Source organism: Candoia aspera, chromosome 16, assembly GCF_035149785.1.
Source record: "Candoia aspera isolate rCanAsp1 chromosome 16, rCanAsp1.hap2, whole genome shotgun sequence".
Classification (NCBI taxonomy): domain Eukaryota; kingdom Metazoa; phylum Chordata; class Lepidosauria; order Squamata; family Boidae; genus Candoia; species Candoia aspera.
In genome coordinates this window covers 11,681,809-11,702,337 of record NC_086168.1, presented here as the reverse complement: position 1 = coordinate 11,702,337, position 20,529 = coordinate 11,681,809, and the positions used below count along the sequence as shown (strand labels likewise).

At 56.0% G+C, this 20,529-nt stretch overlaps 2 protein-coding genes across 3 annotated transcripts in view; one reads left to right on the top strand and one right to left on the bottom strand.

The window, feature by feature from the left end:
* Positions 1-499: 499 nt before the first annotated feature.
* The window catches only part of PDCL (phosducin like), a 242,491-nt gene continuing 222,461 nt past the window's right edge, over positions 500-20,529 (bottom strand). The window contains exon 5 of the mRNA XM_063316151.1: positions 500-509. The gene's annotated coding sequence lies outside the window, so the exon portion shown is untranslated. The remainder of the gene's footprint in view (positions 510-20,529) is intronic.
* DAB2IP (DAB2 interacting protein) overlaps positions 13,951-20,529 on the top strand; it is an 85,065-nt gene continuing 78,486 nt past the window's right edge. The window contains exon 1 of one of the 2 annotated variants that reach the window (XM_063316555.1): positions 13,951-14,035. Coding sequence is in view for 1 of the 2 variants with exons in the window: in XM_063316550.1 (XP_063172620.1) it covers positions 13,993-14,035 (43 nt within the window). In the remaining variant the exon portion in view is untranslated. The remainder of the gene's footprint in view (positions 14,036-20,529) is intronic. The other variant, XM_063316550.1, reaches the window with a different exon arrangement.

The window sequence follows — 20,529 nt, the reverse complement described above, 5'->3', positions numbered from 1 at the left end:
GATAAACACTTGCCTGGCATATTTTATGCCGTCATTTTCTTTTTAAATTCAGTGGGGAAAAATGGAGCAGAGTAAAAACTGTATTTGTGGGATCCTCAGCTTCACATTTATTGGTCCGGCGTGGCCCTCGGATGCCCCCTTCCTTTTCCAGTGCCTCTTCGTTCCCTCTGAGGGTCCGAGCACTTTGGTTGGCCTCTGTCAAGCATCCTTGTTGTGAGTAAGCTCCTCCTGAATCCAGCAGAGCGTATTGTTGTTGTTGTTGTTGTTGTTATTACCTTGGCTGTAGTTCTTCCTTCTTTTGCAGAAGGTCAAAAATGTACATTTCTTATATATATTAAAAAAAAGACTAGAAAGCTTGGTGGTGCGGCCACATTAATGAGGGAATCCGCTCTGGGGACCCCTTCCATCATGGAAAATGATTTGGCGTGGGAGGCGTGTATGCGCCCCTGTTTGCGGGGGTGTTTCTGAGGGCATCCACAGAGCCGAACCCATATTCGGAGGATGAACGCCTTACTGTTTTGCCCCCAGGCCTTCCGTAACACGGCAGCAGAGGAAACAGGAAGATGGACGCCCCTTTGGCCTTCAAAACCCCAGGAAGTTTCGGGCTGCTTCCTCCCAGCTGCAGAATGGTGCAGGTGAGTCGGCACCTTTCTGCCTGCTGCAGAGGGCGAAAAGGACCTGTGAGGTGGTGGTGGTGGGGCTTCTGGCATCAGCCAAGCATGGAGCAGCTTTCGTATGAGAGGGACGGTGCTGGGGATTCAAGGTGAAGGGCCTTGGAAGGGAAATGGTGGCTGTGCGGATCTCTCCCCTGCGAGGAGAGGAGAGAGCCTTGAGCTACCTGTTGGAAGGGCTCTTGGGAGGCAGCCATCTTGGCCCCCTCCAGCCCTGGAAGGCCCGGCAGGTGTTCTGGTGGGGAGATGCCATCTGCTCCCCATTTTCGCAAAAGAAGGAGGTGCTCGGCACCGAGGGAGGGGAGAAATGGGGCACCGAGGGGGGAAAATGGGGCACCTAGCTGTTGGGTGCTGTGCCAACTGGGCTGTTTATGCAGCTGTCGATTGTGAAAGGTGAGGTGGGGGAGCAGGCCGGCCCAGGCCCCTGCCTGCTGCTGTCGAGCTTGGCCACCTGCTCCAAGGGTCACTGGCCGGGTCTTTCCACAGCCCCACCTGACTGCCTTCTTTAGTGCTGGGCGAGAGACTCTCTTTCTTTCCTTGGGATGCGGCCCCCTTAACGCAGGAGGGCTCCATGTGCTGGCTGCGAGCAGCTCCATAGGGCTGGGGAGGGCAGCGATGATCGCCTGGGGACTGTCCTCCCTTTGGGGTGTGGGGTCGAAGAGGGGCCCGGGGGCTTTGCATTTCTCTCTGCAGAGCTACCCCGTTCCTTGTTGCTCTGTGCGGTCTCCTTGAGGTGTGCCCCTTGGCTGCTCCTGTGACAGGTGGCATCATTCTAGCACGATCCTGGGTGATGCTTGAGCTACTTTGAGAGATGGGTGCCCAGCCCAGGGCCCAAAGGCACGTCCTCCTCTGCTCTCCTTTCTCTGCTCCGCCTTGTGCATGGTTTTCAGGGGGGCTGCTCCCCCCTCACCCAGCTCCTGGGGACAGAAAGAAAGGGCAACCTGCCTCACCCCACAAGGATGCCCTTAAGCTTTGCCTGCGGGCAGGAGCTGCACGGCCGGCTCTGTTTTACCTCTTCTCTTCCCCTCCTTAGGAGGAGGCCCCTCCAATGCTTGTAAGAGGTGATGACACTTGCTCTCCCTTGGCCAGGAGAGCGTTGCTGGGAGAGGGAGGTTGCTCAGCTCTCCTGGGGATCAGCAGCTCCGGCGATCGGGACAGGAAGCCCACAGAAGCAGCAAAGCGACTCTGAATGCACTGCCCCCGGGGCGCAACCTTTCCGGTCCCACGCACTGGCCCTCCCCGGATGGTCGAGCCGGCTGCGGTGTTTTGGGCAGGGTCTCCGAGGAGAAGGAGCCCAATCAGGTTGTGGCTTCGCTGCCCTTTCCCTGCTCTTGGTCCGGTTTAGGCGTGGCTTGTGGTAGCTCCCAATCCGTGTCTTTGGCAGGGGTTGCTAATGTGGCTTCCAGGTGGCAGGTCAGCCTCATTCCCCAAAATGCTGCCGTGGCCCGGTCCAGCTTCCTCCGTGGCTCCGTGCCGTCGGGCTGCCTTTTGCAGGTCTGATGGCATTCAGAAGGGGGGCAGCATGCCAGCAATTCCCCCCGCTGGAACTGCCCGCGGTCCACAGACCATTGTCCGAGGATCAGCACGGTGGGGTGGGGAGGGATCCCTTTGATTCTGGCCCTTCTGGCTGGAGAGCCAAGCCACGTGCCACGGGGGAGGCCCCAGAAATACAGACGTGACCCGGGAGGGGAGGCTGCACCGCCTCCCCACCCTCCATTTGGCAAAGCCTGAGCCGAAAGAGAGCGCTCCCCTCTGAGGAGGGAAAAAAAGTCCTTGTGAAGAAGGTGGGCCAGTTCCCCCCCGGCCAGCTTTGGCATTTTATTTTTGACGTTTGCTTTGACTGCGGTGGCCTTCTCTCTTTCCCCCAGCTTCAGAGGCGGCCCTTTGTGTCAGCTCTCAGAGCTGGAATTGTCCCATCTTCCTTGAACCCCTGCATTCGAAAGCATGCGGGATTTGGAGAACATTTCGTTGTTCCTTTCAAGTGCCAGAGGTGCAGACCACAGGGGAGCGGCCAGCCCCTCGCACACAGACTTTTGGCATGAAAGAAGGGGAAGGAGTGGGGAAAAGGACGCTTGCACGCCGCTTTCCCCCCTCTTGGGGGAATATGGTGGCCCCTCACTGAACCTGACCTGAAGCATGACTTTGAGGCTTGGTCCTTTGCTTAATCAGTTCAAACATCAGCACTGAAGCATGTTTAGCAGGACAAATACAAAACCTGAAGACGTGGCGCCCTCTGAGGAGACGCCTCCTGCCCTCAACCTCATCGAAAGCCTCTTCCCGAGAAGGACCTGTCGTGGCACATAAACGCATTGGCCGAAAGGAGGAAAACGCGCCTTTCCCCACCTCAAAAGGACTCGTGTGGGTATTTCTCCAAATCCCGTTCACTCGAGCCATCCACCTAGATTTCTCCAACTAGGAGTCCACATTATCTGGAAGGACATTTAAGTGCCCCCAGGGCCCGGCTGTGGGCACAGGGTGCATCTGTTGAACCCCAGCCTGGAAGGGGGGAAAGGGGGTATTCCTGTATGATTTGGGGCAGAGGCAAAGTACCAATCCTCCTGCACAGAACCCCCAGAGAGCAGGGCTTTTCCCAAGAAGGGGGACTCAGGTGCGGCCTAAGGTGCGGGGATCCTGAGAACAGGTCCTGGCAGGAGCCTCAAAGCACCTTGATGCAGGATGAAGTCACCCTCTGCGCCCATTTAAGATGGAGACTTGTTTTGCTGAAGCTCAGATAAATTCAGCATAATTCAATGTAGTAGGAAAGACTAAATTAAGCTCTGTCTCTCATATGTGCGCACGCACACACGCACGCACAGGGAGTGCAATGGGATTGCACATGCAAACAAAACAAAGGCCTGCAGCCTTCTCTTGCCTCTGGGGCTGGGATTTTCTGCCTGTTTTGTAAGCCTGGGATCTGCAGGGGTTTCCTTCGGATGGGCTCTTGTCCTCGAAGATGCATTTCTGTCTTCCTTGACTGAGCTAATACCTCTCCCCACCCATCCTTCTGACATACCATACCAATTAAGTCTGGGAAAGCATTCATCGGGCTGTGCTAACCTTGTGGCTAATAATGGCAATGTTATGCAGCGTGGAAAGAAGGCCATAGATTGTGCCTTCTGGGCTTGTCCCATCTTTCCTGCAGCCGCTGGTGGGCCTGGCAGGGAGGGAGATGCAAACCTGGGCCTCCCAGGCTCACAGATTCGGGGATTTCACTACTCAGCCCACCTGGTCCCAGCCACCCAGGCTCTCCCTTTCTTCGCCCTCCTGCTGCCCCCGTCACTTTCTAGCCTCGCTCAGCCATTAGCATCCTTTGTTAAAAGGTTTTCTGAGCTGGCCATTTTTTATTTCTGCAACGTCATCTTTGCCTTGCACAGTTCTTTGCAGGATTGCTTCCCCCAGCTGAAGAATGAGGAACAAAAGTCCAGGCGCTGTGTCACACCGCCACACCCCTGCTGCCCATCTCCAGCAAAATGCGTTCGCTGACCCCCAGCTCAAGTCACCCCACCATAATGGGCCAGATCCCAAATCTTGTTCCAGGCCCTGGGGGTGGGGGGGTGAGCGTGTGTGTGTGTGTATGAGCGTGTGAGTGTGAGTCTGTATGTGAGTGCTGGGGGCTCGCATTTCACAAGCAGCCACAGCACCCAGTCGCACCGCATGGCAAATTGATTGGAACTATCTGCAGTCTGAAAAGCCGCTTGCTATCTTTCCCTGCCAGGGAGCTGGAAAGAGAAGAGGAGAGGAGAGGAGAGGAGAGGAGAGAAGGGAGGGAGGAAGGAGACATGCACAGAGGGGCGGGCCAGTTTCCTTGGCACGCTTAATCCCTGGTTTTGGGACCCCAGCCAGAGGAAGGAAAAACAGGAGCAAACCTGGTCAGAGGCCGTGCGTCTGGCTGTTCTAGCCCCAGGCTGTGGGAAGCGCACTGGTGCTGGGAAGGACCGGCCCTGCTCAGCCGTCTTCGCCCTGGACTGGGCGGATCCGCAACGTGCCTGTCCTCCCCACTCCACCCCAGGACTCACCCAGCTTCTCAGGGCTCCGCCAGCAGCAGGAAAGGCCGTCTTGGCTCTGGGGAGCGCTGGGTAGGCTGTCTCCTCCTCGCTTTCCCACCTGCCAATAATTAACTCTGGCTGGGCAGCATCTTGTGGCTGGCATCCTGCGGGTGGCTTGAGGCTGGCACTCCCAGTGGGAGGAGGAGGAGGAGGAGGAGGAGGAGGAGGGAGAAAAGGAGAAGGCTCCTCTCTCCTGGAACAGCCCTTGGGCCAGCAGGCAAGCCCGCCCAGGGGAAGGAGGGCTTGGTCACCCCTGGGGCAGCGGTAGATGTCTGCAAGTCTCAGCTACGCTGGGGAAAGGGGTGAGGAAATGCTGAGGCCCTGGTCTGGTTTGCAAGGTGCAAACAAAAATAAGGCTGGCAGTCCCAAAGTGCCTCCTCTTCACCTTCCTGTGACAACTCGCTTTTAAGGCCACGAAGACTCCTCGTTTTAAGCAGGAACCCTTCCCGGCCTGACCTGAAGGGGCTGCTGGCGACCAAGCCATGACTAAGCCACGACTTTCATCTGAGCTTCCCCGGTGTTCCTTGCCCACAGCAACGCGCCGGCTCTGTATTTTTATCCTGAAGAGTTGAGGTGATGAACCTCCCTAGAAGAAGGCAGTATACCTCTGACACCCCCAGGCAAGCTCTGATCTAGCGATAATGCAGCGTGACCTGCTTGGCACGGGAACAGCGACCAAGTAATTCTTTAAACATTGCCCATCCTCCACGCAAACTTATCAGAGAAAAACTATCGAGATAACATTTCCAGAGTAGGGACAAGTGATGGACTATGACGTCGTTTCAGCCACATCCATTCCTTAGCTTATTGCTCCTTTAGAACCGCTTGCCTGCTCTTTCCCCCAGGCCTTCCAGAGCGACGGCTTCACGTACCCTTTGTGTTCCTGCGTGCCCTTCCTGGCTCTCGAGGCGGTGGCCGCACTGAACAGCTGCATCGGGTGGCCGACAAAATGGCAAATCGGAGGAAGAGAAAAAGCACCTTGCTTCCTGCTGAAGTCATCAAGGGCCTAAGATGGAGCAGAGCCACTTCCTTCCTGTGCAAAACACACGCCCCGCTTGGAAGGAGGGGGACCATGGAGGGGAGCCCTGTGCGAAGATCTGCTTGGCATGTTGCATGTGTGCGCATCAGGAGAGAGAGAAGGAGAGAAAAAGAAAAAGAAAGGGTTTCCCTCCCTCCCTACTGTTTCCACTGACAAAATCCACCCGCTGCCCTCGCTTCCTTGATGTCTTTATTTGGCCCCAGTGACGGCAACGGAGCAGAGAGGCCTGGATGGTCAGACCTTTTGCGGTGTGAGCAAACTGGGCGGGTTTATGTGGTGGCGACACCCGCAAGCTGCACTTTAACTCAACCCTTGCGAGCAGGACCTTAGGAAGGGTCTTCCGGGACGCTTTCACAGGGCGCTAGAGGCCTCCTGCTCGTCCTGCACCTCGGATCTCTCAGGTTTTCCCAGCTGTGTCTTCTGCCCTTCTGGCTTTCCACAAAAAGAAATCAGCGAGGGAGATGGAGGGTGGAAGAGGCGCTGCCTGGGATTTCTCTGAGCTGCTCAGCGGGAAACACCCGTCAGATCTGGTGGACCCTCCCCTCTCCTTCCTAAAACAGAAAGGCAGACTTTTTTGGTAACCCTTACAGTTACAATCAGGAAATGCAGGGGAGCTAATCTCCCAGTAATCTCACCCAAACTCTTGAAATCTGTCTATGGAACGCAGGGAAGCGTGTTGCAAGTCCACTCTGGCCAGGAAGGAGGAGACGAAAGGGGAAGCTCTTTCCAGAGGCCTCAGCAGATAAGAGCACCGATCCCTTTCAACCCAGCCCTTTGTGGATCAGATGGGTCAAGGTGGACGTTTCTGCCCACTGCCCCGTCTGGAATTGCCCGCCCTTCAGATCTATTGGATGACAGTTCCCCTTATCTGCAGCCAACACTGTTAACAGAAGAAGACAGGAGGAGTTGCCTGTTACACCTGGGTAGCTGGCCAATGCAAGATGCTCTTGGACTTTTTAGTATTTCAGGGATGGATCAAGATCGGGTGTGAGTGTCTTGGAGGGCTCTGGTCCTTATTCTGTTCCTGGGTGGAAACTGGACAGGTGGTTCCTGTGATTCAAATCTGGTGTTTGCTTAAGAGTGGGCCATGGGGATACAGGACGCCAAAGAAGTGGGCTTCTCTACATCTCTATAAGCAAGGTCTGTTAGGTGTGGAACCTTCATGTTCTGAAGCAGTCAACCTGACAGTGCCAGAGTCTGGGGAGGGCAAGACTGCCAGTCCAAAGAGAGCTTTTGAGAGGCATCCGGTTGGCAGCAGTTTGCCAGAGTGGGCAGAACCGACGATCTGATGGTTAGGAATGGTCAGAGGCCACGGATGGAATGGCCACGAGCAAGCCTTGCTCACTGCCCATTTGTAGAGCTGGCTACTGTAGGGGGGAGAATGGGCTGCCTCGGCCTTTGGCCCAACACAGTGCTTCGCCCCTTCCCGGTTCCTGGCCATCTGGGCCCAGAGGGTAGCTCTGTCCAGCTCTTGACTCTCTTCGCATCCCAGCCTGCTACCTGAGCACCAGGTAGGGCCAGTGGGGCCGGATGCATGGATCCCCGTCCTTCCCCCGCCCACTCAACAGAAACTAATTGTCCTCTCTCCTGGCATTCTTGCCCGCCACCTTGCGAACTTCTCCAAAGGCCTAAACAACTGCCAAGATGGAAACCTGATGGGCAACTTGGATACAGGCACCTTCAAACCTGTTGCTTTCCTGGGCAAAGACCTTGTTTTGGTAGAAGATGTTTGGGAAAGACAGCTAGGCTAACCAAAGGGACTCTGAAAGTTTAGGGCAGATGTTCTTGTCGGGTCCTACATGTCATGGCAAAATGAGAAGGCTTTTCAGGGATGCCAGTATTGATCTCAGGAAATCACAATCTACACGGTTGGGTGATTTATTCAACAAGCCATGGTTTAGTGCACCGTACAAACCCAATCGTTTATAGACTGATCACAAACCAATTCTTGCCTCTCCTTTGCGTCCTGGGGACCTTGACCCACCCTTTCCCTCCCCCAGCAGCCTTCCCAGTTCAGAGCCTCAGGCGGTCCGTCTGCAGGGCATGGGCAGTCTCCTGCCATGCAGGGAAGTGGCTACAATGGTGGACTGGGGGTGGGGTGGGGTGTCTCCCTGCCATTGGCATCCATCTTGGAGAGACTGAGTGTCCACTAGTAGATCCATCACCTGCAGGGAATTTGCAAAGCTGCAGCTGTTCCTGGCAAAAAAACCCTGAGAATCAAAAGAGGTCGTTTTGAGAGGGATCTTGAGAACCCAAGAAGAAATTCCAAATGCACTGTGAGCTGTTCCTTGGCTTTAACTGTTTTAGTTTGGGGGTGGGGCTTTTTAAATGAAAGCCAAAACCCAGTGGGGCATGGGGCGGGGGAGAGGAGGGGACCCAATTCCTCTTTGGCTGTGCCCCCTAGCAGTCAATGGAAAAGTAGACTTCGCCCAGCTTGGATTTCCGGATTCCGCTTGAGGTCTCTTGCTTGCTTCAAGAACCACTGTCAGCCTTTCCAAAACGTTGCAATGAGGGAGAAGGGAGAACAATCTCCTTCTGTCCAGCTGAGAGGTTGAGCATCAGAACTATGTAAATCTGAATACTAAGTAAAATAAACCACCTAGCAACCGATGGCCGTCCAGGCGCACAGAGGATGGGAGCTCTGTTCTTGGCTGCTGATCCGCCAGCTGATGGGAAACGTCTCAGAACTGGAGCTTTGTATGGCCCATCCTTTGGCATCCCCACATGAGGGGGAACCTGGCTGCCGGGGGCACTGAGGCGTGCAGAATTCGGCTTGCGGGCTCTGAGCAAAAGAAGGGCATTGTCAGGAGCCATGAAAAGTGGGGAGGATCTGCAGCAGCCCGGGGAAGCGTGGCTTTTGCTCCAGCCCCCTTCTTCCAAGGCCCCCTTCTCCTGTACCTGGAGCAGCAGAAAGATGCCACTCCAATTTCTGGCACCTGAGAGAACGACAGGAGACCAGCCGAAGGGCACCGGGGGGGCTCTGCAAAGGGGCTTCAGCTCAGCCGAGTAAGAGATGAGAGGCGGCCCTCTTCCCTGGGTCGGGGTGAATGGGATCACCGATTTTGGCTGGCTACCAGGCATAGCTTGTAACCCTGTGGAGGTTTGGGGATAAGGATAAGGATGCGGTTAGCAGGAGGAGAATTCTGGCCGTGCGGCATTTTGCGATAGCAGCACTGACACCTCCGTGGGGCAGAGCAGTCTTGCCCTTGACCCTCAGGAAGCAAGGCATCTGAGGCCCCGGACCATGAAAGCGCCTTCTTAGAGCCTTCATTTCAACGGTGGAGTGGATTTGCAAAAAGGGTTTCTAAAAAGCCCGGCAAAAAGCATGGTTTGCAGTAGCTTTTAATTGTGCTCTTTTTCAAAGAAGTGTGAAACGGACTTTCCAGTCTGTGAATTTTACAGCTTTTGCTACCTGCCGCCCTTGGGCGGTTGTCTTTCAGCTTTCTAGCCCTCTGCTGACCATTTGAGATTCTGCAGGTTCTGCCACTCAAGCGCTTTGCCAGCCTGTGAGCCTTTGGGCTGGGTTGCTTCTCGCCCAGATAACCCAGCAAAACTCTGGGCTGTGGAAAATTGCTTTCTTATGCATCGTGCAAGATGCTGTGCTTTGTCCTGTAGGCAACTGGTCAAGACATAAGGTTGTTACAGAATTGGACATGTGGATGGGAAGGAGGAAGTGCATATGGGTAGTCCTCAACTTATGACCATTCGTTTACCAACCGTTCAAAGTTATGACGGCACTGAACAAAGGGATGTACAACCAATCTTTGCACTTATGATGATCACAACGTCCCTGCAGTCACGTGATTAAAATTCAGGCACTTGGCAAACGTTAGTGGCCTCTGCTTGACGGCAATTATGTATTTACAATGGTTGCAGCATCCTGGGGTCACATGATCGCCATTTGTGACCTTCCCAGCTGGCTTCCGACAAGCCAAGTCAGTGGAGGAAGCCAGATTCACTTAACCACATGATTCACTTAGCGGCCATGGCAAAAAGTTCGTAAAATTGGGTGGTAAGATCGTACTCAATTAACTGCATTGCTTAGCAATGGAAGTTCCAGTCCCAAGCTGAGGACTACCCTGTAATAAAAAGAGAAAATAATTCAGTCCAAATTCTTATAATACTTGATTTGTCCCTTCCAATCTAAGAACGCTGGTGCTTTGAAGCCCCACATATTCCAGAACGTTGCGATGCAGTTTGAGAAAGGCACACAAAGTATTCTAAGGAAAATTGCAGATAAATGCATAGATTAGTAAAAAATAAAAGCATTCCCTTGGAAACCAGGGAATGCAGAATATGTGCCCACAAAGTGCCCACAAAACGTCCTTGGAACCTTTGCGTGGAGCGCCACCTGCCCCCCTGTGGGAAAACAAAACAGTCCCCCCAGGAGAAACCCTCCCTTCTTTGCCGAGGGATTGGCCGTCGGAAACAGCAGGCTTCTGCAGGGCCCTGTTGCTGTTGGAGACCCCCAGGACCCACCTGGCGCATCCGGACAGGGTTGAAGCTGAGCCCGTCCGGGCAGCAAGCCTCCCCCCCACCCCTGTGGGGCTGCAGCTCCGAGCTCTCCTTCCAAGACTTCCGCAGGGTGCTTGTTGGTTCAGGCCTCCCACCAGGGGGTGCTCTACCCCCTTTCTTGGATGGAGAAAAGGCAGCCTGAAGAGAAAGCCTCCAGAAGCAAGGCAGTCTACCTTTTGAAGGGTCAGCTCTCAGGCTCATGGCCAAAGCACCAGTGCCCCAAGGAGGGGTCTGGCCCTTTTTCCTGGGGTGGACAATGTCAGAGAGAAGCGTTTTCTCCTGCCCTCAAGGTTAAAAAGCCGGCCGGCCATTGCAAGTCAACACAGGAGGGACCTCGTACCCAGTCCAGAGCTCCTTGGCTGCCCTCCCTTTGTTGGACTGGGGCAAGGGGAGATGCGCTCAGGCTGGGGGGTGAGGCCCCTCCTGGGTCCCAAGCAATTCTGGAAGCGCTCCGGGCAATTCCTTGGAATTATGCTCATTGGACCACAACTGGGTAGGAATTTGGAGCAAGTATTCCCACTTTGGCCCTCACCATGCTTACTCAGTTTTTTAAAAAATCAGCCTTGGGCCGAGCTCTTGATATTTGAAGTTGTTGCCATGGAAATGATGCTAAGCAGTGGCTGGAATGCTGCATTTTAAAGGGATTCTGGTTTAGCTCCCTCCTCTTCCTGGCCAGGATGGGCAGTGAGGAATCCCCTGGGAGCGACTTTCTGAAACCTTCCCTGACTCGGTGAAGATCCATGAAAGTGAGTTGTGGTCCTTCAGCTCACTTCACATGGGCAGAGGCCCTCTGTTCTTCAGAAGCTGGGCTCTTCTGCACCCTGTGCCGCCTCCTTTCCCTGGCTGCTTCAGGCTCAACCATGCCTGCTTCTGGTGGATCGACCCTGCCCTCCACGCCCCCCTTGGTATGTGCCGAACATGACTATAACTATAATCCTTCGCCAACCCAGAAGTTGCTTTTCCTACAGAACGTGCACAGATCCCGAGATGGGCTTGCCCGAGGAACAAAGCCCTGATTGTGCCAGTGACAGGCACACAGCCCTGGGGAGGCAGCAGAGGGAGGGAGGGGGCTGTCCCAGCAGTGATGGGGGGGCTTTGGCCAAATGCCTCTCCCAGACAGGCCCCTGCTGTTGGGCTCCGAAACATCAGCAGAGGCCCCCAGGCCAGGCACTCCTCTCCCTTCCCCTTCCCTCTCTCCTCTTCTGCTGCCCCGTTGCCCCTTCCTCCCACTTGCTGGGGGGGAAGCACAAGCAGCATTAGACAGGAGGCTCCCGTGAGCCGGGCTCTTCCTACACGGCATTGCTAAGCAACGTGTGCATGGAGGGCTTTGCCTCTGCAAGCAGAAGGCAAGGGGCTGTTCTCAGCCTTTCCAAGGATAACCCCCCCCCTCAGACACCCTTTTTTGCCTCAAACCCAAGGGAAGAGCTTGTTCGATGGGCAAACAAGGTCACCCAGGGAGGGAAGGCGCAGAGTGATGAAGAAAAAATAGGCACCCCCTGGGCTTCCCCGGGCCTCAAAAGCAGCCCCCAGAGAGAGGAGGAGGAGGAAGAGGAGGAGGAAAACTGGAAGCCTGTTTCTCAACGGGAGAGCCCTTTCAAGCTGTCGGAGAACTGTTGCTGCCTCGGCAGCACCCTGGGAGAAGGGTGCCCTTGAAGGCGCAATTCCAGTCTGGGAGGATCAGCGGCCAAAGGACCTGCAAGCCCATCCCAGAGAAGGACCCCTGCTTCTGGGCCGCCAGCCCCACAGATGGGGGGCTCTCCTGGGCTGGAAGATGGAAAGGGGCACCCGGCTGGCTCTCCTTTGACTTGAGGAGACCACAGAGGGTTAGGCCGGGCCAGGGCAGGCAGAGGGGTGCATGTGCCTGCTTGGGGTGTGTGTGCGAAAGGTGGGGGGGGGCTGGATGCTCCATGGAGCCCCGTGGTTGGCTGATCTGCCAGCCGGGAGGGTTTGAGGGCCAGGCAGCCAGCTGGGGGCATTCTCTCCCCTTTTCTGCGCTAGAGGGCCTTCTCTGCAGCCTCTAAGTCCATTTCCTTTCTCGCACGGTTCTCTGCCCACGGCCACGTCGAAGGTGCACGGCTCGCTCTATCATGCCAGAGCCAAAGAGACGGCCGTTAATTCCGCCTGGGCTGCACGGATCGGAAGCCGCCGCCTCCGCCCGTTCTCCCCCGGCGGCCAGGCAGCTCATCTCCGGCTCCCCTTTCACCTGCTCCTGTCCTGCGGGGCAGAGGCTCCTTCAGCCCACGAGGCATCCTGAGGGTGGAGAAAGCCGGGAGCCCGCAGTGGTGGGCGTCCTTCCACTGAGATAGACTGCTCTGAACTGGGAAGTTCTGGGCCAGCTCAGAATTTCGGAAGGGTCCCCTGCCCATCCCGCAGGGGAGGAGGAAAGGGTGGCCGCTCCCAAACCCCCTTCCTTGGACAGTGGCTTGAATCTGCTGGCCTTTCCAGAGACGGCTGGTTAGCGTGTGGAGCAAACGCAAAGGCTTGTTCGGGGAGCCAGGCTTCGCGCCGTCGCGGCTTAGGGTGGCGTGTGAAGCCAGCCTGGGCAGAATAGAGCCGAGCAGAGTCTCTGCTCCCAGAAGCAGTTGCTCTCCAGAACCTCAGAAACGGGGGCAAGTCGCAAGGTGGGACCGTTGCTTTCCGTCGGCTGCGAGCGCAGCGCACTTCCGCCTTCCCCGACGTGAATCTCGGTCTCGATCCGCGCTGCCGGCGGGGGGCGCTCTGCTTCCCCTCTGCGACGTCGGGCTGCCCAGTCGTGCCCGTCGGGCCAGACGAGCACCGGGCAACCGGCCTCCTCCTCCACCGCCCGCAAAGGGGTGCAACGGGGTGGGCAGAGGTCTCCGGAGCCTGCTGGTCCCCCGGCCGCCCGGTTTCCAAGCGCAGGCAGCAACGTGCGCAGCTTCTGGCACGGGCTGGGCCGCTCTGAAGCCCACGCCAACGCCGCCGGCAGCAGCACTGGCGGAGCGACAACGCGGCTTGCCAAAGGAGCCAGAGCTAGACAAGGGGCCGCAGCGAGGAGGCGCAGAGCGGCCCGAGGCTTCGCCGGCTGGGACTGGGGAAAGCGGCCGGCAGAACTGCAGCCTTCCTTCCGGCGGGGCGCTGGGCGCTGCAGCCCGTTTGGGCCGGAGGCGGGGAGGAGGGCGGCTTGGCGTCCCGAGAGGCGAGGGGCACCGGCGCTCCGCCCCCGGCCCCCGAGACGCTGCCGGGTCCGTTCTTGGCCGAGACCGCGTCCCGCTCCCGCCCGCGGGCCCCCGGCTTCGCTCCTCCCGCAGCGCCTTTCCTCGGCACTCTCTCGGGTTTTGTGTCGGGCGAGAGCGGCTCGGAGGCTGCCCCGGCCCATCCCCACTCCTCTCCCCCCACCTTCTGCCCTCTCCTCCTCCTCTCCGCGGCTCTGCCGTGGGCAGCCCTTGAACTTTATTCCCGGCGGGGCTCGATCCCAGGGAAGCGGGAGGACTTGGGGGGGAGGGCCAGCGATGTCTCTCCAGCCACAGGGCCGGACAAGGGCCTGCCGGCCGCAAGGATCACCTGTCCGAGCAGGCAAGCGGCCAGACCGTGTCGCGCCAACGAGGAGGCGCGTCCCCTTACGGAGCTGTCCCTAGCCCGTCAGTCGGGTGGGTCGGCCGGCTGCTCCGAGGAGGGCCGGCTTGGGATTGCGTTTGCCTTCTCATGCCCCTCCGCTGCACTCCCTCCGCGGGCCTGTGGTCGGCTGCGTTTCCCGGAAGCCATGCAGCCGGATCGTCCGCCGGACCAAAAGGACGGCTCTCGGGGTAAGGTGCTCCCCTCTACCTAGAGGGGATTTCCCCTTCCCATCCTCGGCGTGGGGAACAATGTGCCGTGCCCCCCAGTTCTGGACGTTGTTCGGTGTTGGCGTGGAAAGCATCAGGGGCAGGCCAAGGTCCTGCTGACCTGACTGCACTTGCGGGTGGGAGCCTGGTCTGGGGCCGAGCTGGGGCCAGGTTTCCCGGGGGTCTGCTTAGCAGCGTGGGCAACTCGGCAAAGGCCTGGCTCTGAAGGCCGCCTTTACGCCTGTCCCTAAAAGGGGCTCTCATGAGCGTCACAAGCAAAGATGTGGCCGTTTCCAATGCATCATTTGCACGCAGGGACTGCTGTTTTGTTTGCTGTGGTTCTGTAACCCTTTAATGAAAAATGCTTGGTTTTCAGGAAATGGGTCCAAGAGAGCCAGCTCGTAAAGACAGGCATTGGGTAGGGGCTCCTTCACCTGAGGAATGCCTCCCCACTGACCACAGCTGGTGGGGCCGCACCAGAGCTGTGAGGGTGGCAGAGCCGGGCCGGTTTGCAGCCAGGCGGGCCAGTGTGGCGTTAGAGGGTGGTAACCAGAGGAAATTCCATTTTGTTGGCTAGGAGGATGCCCTGGTCGGGCGCGTTTGGTGCTGGCCTTGCGTGGATGAAATTTCTGCTGGTTGGCTGTGGCTGAAGGAGCAAAGGGAAGAGGGACCTTTTGGTTAAGCCGGGGGTGAACCTCACCTGGACTGGCTTCATTGCCCAGCATCTCCTCCTCTGAGGTAGACTGCCCTTGAACCGCAGGCTTCAGCAATTGCCCTGGAAACGAGGAACAGTTGGAGGCCTGTGGTATGTTTAGCCTGGAGGAAGGGTGAGGTGGGCAGGGCTGTCCCTGTAGGCAGGACAAGAAACCTTGAGCTCAAATTACGAGGAAGTAGATTTCGGCTGGACATCAGGGAAAACGTCCGAATGGTGAGTTGTGAGATGGCCTCAGGAGGTGGTGGACTCTCCTTGGCCAGAGTGGTTCCAATGGAGTCTGGTGGCTCTCTGCCAGGGATGCTGCAGTGGTAGGTTCTGCACTTGGTGGGGGTTGAACCGGATGACCTCCAAGGTCCCTTCCAACCCAGACATTCAGTGATCGTAAGAAATGGTCCATTCCTCCACATCAAGTGGCCCTTGGGAAGCAGAAACTCTGTGCAGGCCCTGCCTGGTGAATGAAATGCTTAAATGGACCTTTCAGAGGGGCACAGGACTCTCCCCCAGGTCATGTGCCAGGGGCAGGAGCAGAAGGGGCAGAGCGCCACAGCAGTGTGGCAGCCTCACAGGAACTGAGAAACTCCGAGCAGCAAGGAAGGACTTGACCTGAGCAGAGCTGTCCAGTAGCAGAGTCTTCCTTCCAACCCACCACCCATGGAGGCTGGGGGGAATTTGGAAAAAGACGTGTATGATTGGCAAGCTGCTGCCCTCCATAAATGGTGCTGGGGGGGCAGGAGGGACGGGACTTCTGTCTCCCTTCGTCTCGTTTCTTTTTGCAAAAAGGCCCCAGCTGGAGGGGGCTGCGGCGTCCTGGAGTGTTTGCCAAGGCTCCTGCCAAGGGGCAAGGCCTTGGGTGGCAGAATGCTGCCAAATGGTGGGCCAGCGTGGAGGGAGGGCCCCATGGCTGTGGGGGGAGACTGAGTCAAGCTGGGGGACGTGGGAGCTTGGCAAGGGCTCGGGGTGGAAAGCTGGGCATCGGAGGAAGTGGTGCGTCGTTGCCATCTCTGCTGTGAATCAAAAGGCTGGGAAGAAAATAGTGCTCGCAGACCCAGCTTTCATCCGCCCAGCTTTATGTGGCATTCCAGCGTTCTATTTTAGGCAAATTCATCTGGGCCCAGGAACTTGTAGTGGGGGACATGCTGAAGCTGAGCGGCTGGGTTTGTGCATCCCTCCTTAACCGGGTGGCCAAATCCACCCGTTTTCTGGGTTTGTGCAAGACGGTGGGCTGCAAAAAGCAGCCAAGGAGCAGCTGGGCGTGCATAACAGGATGAGCCATCAAGGCCCCCCAACCAGGGGTGAAATCTAGGGCCTCCCTCCAAGAGGGCTGGCATTTTAAGGATTTTATTTATAGGATAAGCCAAGAGCTTTCCAAGAGGTTGGGAGGGATTCTGAGCCATGTGGAAGCTGCTCCTGGCACCCCAGGGGGAATTTGGGTCAAGCCTCAAAGCCTGGCACCGGCTGGCACTGAGCTATTTTTAAGGAGGGGCAAAGCACACTTGAGCAGGCCCATTTGCTCTGGGGGTGATTCTGGATCATTTGCCTGGCAAGGAGTCCCACGCCTCCCCTTGCTCCTCGGTCCCGTCCCTACACTCTGGCCCTCCTGTGCCCAGAGGCCCTGGGGAGCAGCTAACTCTGCTCTCATCCCTGCTGGCAGCTGGCCAGTCAAAAGCTTTTTGGAGAACGGCCCGGGAGACCTTGTGTGCGGGCAGGAATGGGGGTCAGCTGGACCCTGTCCCTGAGAAGCCCTGCCTCTCTTGTCCGCAGCCTGGCAGGACTGTGGAAGCTTCCCTCCCCCCTCCCTCCCTCCCTCCCTCCTCCCACAGCTGCCACCCCACCCCACCCCTTAGTTTGTTTGATGGCAAGCACACAGCACAAACCCTGAATGAAAACTCTGGGAAAAGAAATCTGCAGCTGTGAAGGAAGGCTGCTGAGGGTCCAGGGGCACATGTGCGCGCACACACACATCCTCGCATGCACAAAAGCTCTTCTTCACGAAGGTTCCGCCGCACTGGGAGCCCCCCCCCCCCAATCTTTCAAAAGAGCCGGCAGAAGGAGTGGGCGACAAATGTACACACTGCGCAGCACACATCTCATTGCTCCTCCTCTCCCTGGTCTCCCACTTCCAGTTTCTTACCTTCCCAACAAGAAAAGGGCTTTAAAAGTGGTGGCTGGAGAGAGAATTCTAAGGGCTGCTTGTCCATCTTCCTCCAGACTTCTGTTTTGTCCCGTTTAAAAACCCTTGAAAGCAGGGTTTCTCGACCTTAGCGACTTTAAGATGCGTGGACTTCAACTCCCAGAATTCCCCAGCTGGCTTGGGAATTCTGGGAGTTGAAGTCCACGCATCTTAAAGTTGCTAAGGTCAAGAAACCCTGCTCTAAAGGTAACAGGGAGTTCCCTCAGTGGTGGTTATGGAAGAGGTTCAAAATTTTCATCTTCCCGGACGGAAGGTGGGAGTTCCAGGGAAGGGGGCTCTACAGGCGCCCTTTTCATCAGCCCCAGGCGCAGGGGCTTGGCTGTGGATATCTTTGCTGCTCTGCCCCCTAACCTCACCCTGACTCGGCAGCTGCTCTGCCTCAACCACATCTACCTCTTCTTTCCAGCAGACCTGTGGTTACCTGATCTGCCAGGAATGCGCCTCCCTCCCTCCCTCCCACTCAAACTGCGACTGAATTCTTCATCCTGTTCAAAGTCTTGTGCGGTGACCTCCGGGGTTAATCCAAGGATGGGCTAAAGAGCCGCAGAAGGGGTCTGGCTGGACCGAACCCCCAAATGGGGGTGTGAGGAGGGGACGTTGCTCAACGTGTTGAATAAAATTAAAAGAGGCTGTTCCGTTCACCCATCAACTGTACCAACAGAAGGGAGCGTCCTTCTCGTGGAAGGGGCATGCTTTTTTGGCCTGGGGTGAGGGCGTTGGCAGTCTCCACAACTGCCACATTCACCTGCTGAGAAGCCCCTGAACGTGGCTCAGTCGGTTTTGCCCTGCAAGAGCTTCCGGCTGAGTCCTGCAGCAGGCAGATGCTGGGCAACATGCCCTTCAGCCCGCCCTGCTTAGTTGGGCTAATCGCTGGCTGTGTTTGGACACTCTGCTTACGAAGGTCAAGGTTGGCTGGCAGGACTGACCTGAAAGCAGATTCCTCTAAGTGCGTGTCCTGAAGGAAGATGCCCTGCCGTCCTTTGAGCAATGCGGTTCTGGAAAAGGGGGCAGAGATTGAAAGCCTTCCTTTTGCATGCCCTTGCCCCTGTTCTGGTTTTTCCCCCCCTCCAGTACAAGGCCATTAATTATGCTTAATTAGTTTGGCATATTGGTGTGTATCTGTTGACTCTTTGATTTATGCCTCCTCCCCTGCCCCCCTCTTAAAAATATACCGTCACAAAATTGGCATTTGGTATGGAAAGTCGGCATTTGGTATGGAAAATCAGAAGCAAAGCTGCTTTCTCCTGCTTTACAGCCGTTTTGCCCGGGCACAAGACCAGGGCCCATGCCAACATTTCTGAGTTCCTGGGGGTGAGTGCGAGACAGGGTGGCTGGCCCCGGCGAGAGCAGACCCCATGTCTGGGGGAGGACCAACCAGGGATGGGGGTTCCCCATTGCAGGGCCCTCTCAGCAGGTCACCCTTGACTTCTTATCCTCCTGAAGGAGAACCTGCTTCACGGCATTGGGCAGCATTTCCCAGCCCCAGTAAGTCTGGCTGACGTTTTTGACACCTTTCCCGAGTCTTTGGCTAGTTAATGGCTCAGAGATGAGCCTCGAAGTCATGAGCAGTCTACCTCTAAGTACCCGCTGGCCACATTTTGGAACTGCTTGGAACAAGCGGGATGGGCTGTTTGGATCATCTCTGATACACCCTTATCAGTAGAAACTTGATGCAAAGCACAGCAAGCGCTAAAGACCATGCTGGTAGTCATCGCGGGGAGCCGAATGGGAACTTGGCGTGGGGGGCAGCTTAGAGCTAGAAGAATAGCAAAAGAGGGTTCTTCTAGGCCTGACCGAAGAATTAAAGGTCTCAGATTTCCAGCCCTTCCCCTCTGGAGATATTTCTGTCTTCCTGAGTTGGTCACCATCCCTTAAACTCTTACTTTGGTGTAAATTCCCTTGAATTTCTGAGTAGAGCTCTGTAGGATCGCTGCTGATCTGAATGCTTCAGTGGCATACGGTTGTTGTTACTTGCAGATGATACACCTCTAAGCTGAATGGCTAATTCGGCGTCATTTTCCCATTTCGGCAGTAGTCACGCTGTTTCATGCCGAATCAAACCTGCCAGGTGCTCCTCGGTGAAATTCAACTGACAGTGCAAAACCTTGCCCTGTTAGGGCATGGTTTCCTATTCTCCCCCTTGTGCCTTGTGGGGTCATCCAAGCAGACGGCTCCGTCACTTCATTCAGAATTAAATCAGAATTCTGCCTTGCGTGCACAGTTGAATTAAGGGGAGAAATAGCTTCGACTTAAAAAAAAACATATCCAAGTTTCATATTTATAGTTCCGCACTCCACTCAGAACATCTATTGCATCTGCAAATAATACCACAGTTCGTTCTTTCTTTCTTTCTTTCTTTCTTTCTTTCTTTCTTTCTTTCTTTCTTTCTTTTTCTTGGAATGGAACAGTATTTCAGATTTTGGCTACGTCCTGAAAAAAATTCTTACTCCGTCGCTTTTAAGACAAATCTGTGAATGGAGAAGGCGGGGGGGGGGGGGGCAGGGGGCGGGGATGGCTGGTTGCCATTTCAAGATATTCCCATGTTCTTCTGCCACATAATTAATGCCATGTTATATTAGCAACGAAAGCTGGACTTGTTTTGCACAAATGCTGGCGCAGTAAAGTGTGACTCTGCAGACAGTAAAAAAGAAAAAGAGTGTGTAACATTACTTCCGCGATTTATCGCCTGCCAGAGTTGCTTATTCACTGTGTAAAACAAGTTTATTGGTGTTTGGCCAATGGCGGCTGGAAAGTCTTGGGGGGAAACGCAGGCCCTCCGCCAGGTGGCTGGCAAATAAGGCTGCTGGGGCAAATCTCGGCGTGCTGCTGCTGCTAATGGCCACCACCATTCTTTCTCCTCCCACCCACGAGCTGGCCAGTCAACTTTGCTCCTCTGATTCTACTCCTGTTCCAAAGTAGGGATGGGAAATGTTTCCTTCTGTTCCTGCTTTATTTGTGGAACCTCCACATTCAGAGGCAGTCTACCTCCAGAAACCCACCTGTGAGCTCCTCATAGGGGCATTTGGGTGGCAACTGCAGAAGGGCAGGTGCTGGCCCAGAAGTCATTAAATCGCTTTGAGATTTAACACTTTAAGAGTCACATATATCGTTCTGGTTCTTCCTTTCCCTCCTCCTGCGGATCGGGTGTGCCTCTCTCTGCCCAAAGTCCTGTGCTTTGATGGACTCTTCTGCGTTAGGGTCTCTCGCCTTGCTGTGACTTTGGGGAGCAGAAGAGCCCCGAGGGAAGGTGACGTGGCACTCGGGAACTGGGGCGGGGCTGCTGGTGCCCATCTGGACAAGCCCCTCTTTTGGAGGCATCTGCCAACTGCTGAGCATGACCTTGTTAGACTTTATAGAGCCATGGAGAAGCATCTTTTCCTGAATTTTAATTTCCTTAATTAATTGCCTGAAGTTTGTGCTGTTTATTAAACACTTGGAAATTCACGATAGCAATTCCGGCACGGAGATTAATTGGGAACAATGCGGAGCGGGCATGAGGGCTATTTATTCATCCACGCAGGGCTCTGCTCCCTAGTTTCAAAAACCCCGGCCGAGCACCAGGCCAGAGGG